At 37.9% G+C, this 4,381-nt stretch overlaps 1 protein-coding gene across 1 annotated transcript; it reads left to right on the forward strand.

Moving 5' to 3' along the window:
- Positions 1-286: 286 nt before the first annotated feature.
- Positions 287-1,216, forward strand: OR2G27 (olfactory receptor family 2 subfamily G member 27). The gene has a single exon (NM_001389876.1). It carries the CDS (start codon positions 287-289, stop codon positions 1,214-1,216), a length of 930 nt encoding a protein of 309 aa, NP_001376805.1.
- Positions 1,217-4,381: the final 3,165 nt, after the last annotated feature.

The following is a 4,381-nucleotide window of genomic DNA, read 5'->3' on the forward strand; positions in this document are numbered from 1 at the left end:
AAAGCGACTGCCTACAATGTGGGAGACCCAGGTTTGATTCCTGGGTCAGGGAGACCCCCTGGAGAAGGAAATGGCAACCCACTCCTGTGTTCTTGGAAAATCCCATAAACAGAGGAGCCTGGTAGGCTACAGTCCATGGGGTCGCAAAGAGTCAGACAGGACTGAGTGACTTCATTTTCTTTCTTTCTTTCTAGATCTTAATTGCCAAGGGAATTGCTATAAAATTCTTTCAGTTTCTGTTTAATGTGACTTCATCACTCTGGAGTGAATAGTCAAAGCAAGAGTAATGCAGTGGACCAATGGCAGCAGACTCCTTGGGTTCATCCTGGTAGGTTTTTCTGACCGACCTCAATTAGAGCTCATTCTCTTTGGGGTAATCCTGTTTCTTTACTTCATGACGCTCCTCGGCAACTCTACCATCATCCTCGTATCCCTCTTGGATTCTAAACTCCATAATCCCATGTACTTTTTCCTCTCCCATCTCTCCTTCCTGGACCTCTGCTGTAGCAGCAGTATTACTCCTCAGCTTTTAGTCAACCTGGGGAGTTCCAATAAGTCTATCACATATGGTGGCTGTGTGGTTCAGCTCTATGTCTCCCTTGCCCTGGGATCCACGGAGTGTGTCCTTCTGGCTGTAATGTCCTATGACCGCTATGTTGCAGTCTGCCGTCCTCTACATTATGCCTTTGTCATGCACCCTCGGTTCTGTAACATCCTGGCCTCTATGGCGTGGCTCAGTGGGGTGACGACCACCCTTATACAGTCCACCCTCACCCTACAACTCCCCTTTTGTGGGAATCGCAAAGTGGATCATTTCTTCTGTGAAGTTCCTGTGCTCATCAAGTTGGCTTGTGTGGACACCACTTTCAACCAGGCAGAACTCTTTGTGGCCAGTGTCTTATTCTTGGTGGTGCCGTTGTCACTCATCTTGCTGTCCTATGGGAACATTGCTCAAGCGGTTCTGAAGATAAAGTCAGCCATTGGACGACGTAAAGCATTTAGGACCTGCTCTTCCCACCTGATGGTTGTCATCATCTTCTATGGAACCATTATCTTCATGTATCTCCAGCCAGCCAAGAGTAGATCCAAGGACCAGGGAAAGTTTGTGTCTCTCTTCTACACTGTGGTGACGCCCATGCTTAACCCCCTTATTTATACCCTGAGAAATAAGGAAGTCAAAGCAGCACTGAAAAAATTTATGGGGAAAACTTTATGATTTAGTGAGGCATGATTGTCAAAGTATATTCAAAAGAGCATTATTAGGACAGTAATTTAATGGATGATGACAACAAATAATTCAGTTATGTTCATAACCCTATAAGTAAGTTTCCATAGAAAAATTTTAAACAGAGCTTGAAATTCTAAGTTGGACAAACTTGAGTTTGAATGCCCATTTCATGACAGAACAGCTGGGTGACCTGAACAATTTGCATAATCTTTACATCAGCTATAAATATAAGCTGGAATGAATGATATTGAGCAGCTTAATAAAGTTAGATTATTCTAGGTATTTTATTGCTTATAAAGTTTATTCACAAATTTAATTTATTAGTCATAACTACATGAGTATTATACTTTTTCTCTTGCATGGATTGAAATATTTTGACCAATTACTCATGTCAGAAAGAACAAATCCTAAACATCCACACTATTATTCTTTCAGCTCACCATGGATTCCTGAACCCCTCAGGTTGTGATCCCATTATACACCAAGCTCATTATTGCTGTGCTTTCCTCCTGTTTGACAATTTTCTGACTTTTTAGTGTTTCTCTCCCTAGTAGATGTTTAAGAATGGCAATGATGCTATGACCGGATCAAAGTTTAAAGTAAAATCTGTACAAAGGTGACTCCCAGATTTGTGCTTCAATATAGGTATTTACTGTCTATATTTTCATGTTCAATTATGTATTTCACTTCTACACCTGGGTTATTAAAACAACCTCAGAATTAGTACATCAAAGCTAAGTCAAAAGCTCTCTGGTTTTTTGGTTATTTTTTACTATTCTCAATATCACAAAATGGAACATACATCATCCCAACTCTGTCTCCTATTTCATTTGCTGTTTGTAACTTATATACAGTCTTGTGGATTTTACCTTTTAGTTATCTCTCTAGTCTATCCACTTCTTCCCATTTTAATTTTCTACCACAAGTGCGCTTCTAAGATGGCCTCCTTACTAAGCAGAAGATATTTATTTAATGAACTAATCATGTTTTGCATTATATATGTTACTAGGTACATGCAATTTTTAACTCCTCATGAAACTTATATTTGTCTTATCTCCTTTATGAGGTACATTTGTTTATTAACAATTATTCAGGCATTGAGAATACAGATGTGAACAGAACAGCATCCACACTTGTAAAGGGTTTATATGCTAATCGTCCAACTCAGATGATTGATAGATTTTCACTGTGTGATGGTATCTCTTGTCAAACAAAAGAAGTCAATGTTAGACGGAGAAAAACCTCACTTTCATCAAATTGATTGTAAAATCAAATTTATCTCAATATAATATTAATGGCTGCGTGTTTTTATTTTATTTGGATTTTTTATATTAAGCTGATACGGTTGCAAAGCAACATTACCTAGGCAGCAGCACCTCACCTTGAAGAAGGAAGAATGAGTTTATACTGTTATTTGCTAAATCACAATTATTTTAATATGTGTGTAAGAAAGGAAAGAATTTATGGGTAAATTTTAAAGGGTCTGACAGCTTATAGTAGCCAAATAGTCTTCAAGTGGAATGTTTTTGGTGACAGAGAGGACATTTTTCTTTAAAATGATTAGAAGACTTACATGATATATGCACAGATATAGCAAGATATAACTGAAAATAAAATGTTTTCCCCTATATTGAGGAGGGTGCAAGCATCTCTGAAATCCAAGTAAACTGGAGCTTAATAATAGAAAAATGAAAAGGAAAACAAGCTTATGCAGCATAAGCTCTGACAGGTTTCTTTCTTTTATTTTTTATTTTTATTTTTTGTAACATAAATGCCTGACTTAGGGTTTGATTGCTGAGAGACCCATTTCAGTGGTGAATCCATAACAGACGGCTATCTGACAAATTGTTGGCCACCTTACTTGATAAAGAGACAGGTCACCTCCACCCAATAAGGCTCTTTTGTTTTAGAGATCATAGATCACTTCAACAACTGACCTTTTGGTCTGATGAGGACTTTTTTCTCTTTTGGCTTTCTTCCTTTCTTTGAAGCATATTAATTCTCTCTCTCTCTCTCTTTATATATACACACACACACACATGTATGTATATATTTGAATATTTCTCTTTTATAAATAAATTCATGTGTATCCTTTTATTTCAGATTTCACATGTAAGCAATATCATATATTTGTCTTTCTCTGGTCAGGGCACTTTAAATTTCTGCTCTTGTGTTTTAAGTTCACCTACAAAGAATGAACTTAAGAAATCCTATGTTCCTACCCATGATTTCAATAAAGTCAGAACCCCAAGTCCACTACTCTTCTCCCCAACCCCATGTGGCCCCATGTGTGCTGGGTAATTATTAAATCTTGTAAATAATAAAGCTTTATATTTCAAAGTTTCCTGAAGGTTATTGCTCAAGGGTGTTTTGCAAGTATATAAGAACTGCAATTGTGTCCAGTCACAACATTGATTATTGATAGTCTGACATCAGCACAAAACAGCTTAACAGGCAGGATGTAGAATTTGGAGATTGTTGGTAAGCATGATCAGACTTAGACAATCAAGGAAAAATGGGGACTCTTTGGTTTTGAATAAAAACAAAGCAGCAATTAATTTTTCTTCTGCAGAACAACTAAAGTATTATATGAATAGACAAGAGAAATAAGAATAGAATTATTAACTTATCTGCTCAAAAATGTAAAGTGGCATTTTACACTAGTGAGAACAGAGCGGTATAATAACGCTTGACATTTGCTGTTCAATTGTAACTCATTCTATAGCTACCTCAATACTGTGGGCCAATTACTTAGATCTATTCTTGAGGTTATTTTTCTGAGTTGCTGTAATTTTTCTGAATTCTCTGTAATGGCCAAATTAGTATTTTTCTATTGTCCAAGCAAGCATTATAAAAGGGTTCAGTTCAGTTCAGTCACTCAGTCATGTCCGACTCTTTGCGACCCCATGAACCACAGCACGCCAGGCCTCCCTGTCCATCACCAACTCCCAGAGTCCACCCAAACCCATGTCCATTGAGTCAGTGATGCCATCCAATCATCTCATCCTCTGTTGTCCCCTTTTCCTCCTGCCCTCAATCTTTCCCAGCATCAGGGTCTTTTCAAATGAGTCAACTGTTTGCATCAGGTGGCCAAAGATTTGGAGTTTCAGCTTCCAACATCAGTCCTTCCAATGAACACACAGGACTGATCTC

Source organism: Bos taurus, chromosome 7, assembly GCF_002263795.3.
Source record: "Bos taurus isolate L1 Dominette 01449 registration number 42190680 breed Hereford chromosome 7, ARS-UCD2.0, whole genome shotgun sequence".
Lineage (NCBI taxonomy): Eukaryota > Metazoa > Chordata > Mammalia > Artiodactyla > Bovidae > Bos > Bos taurus.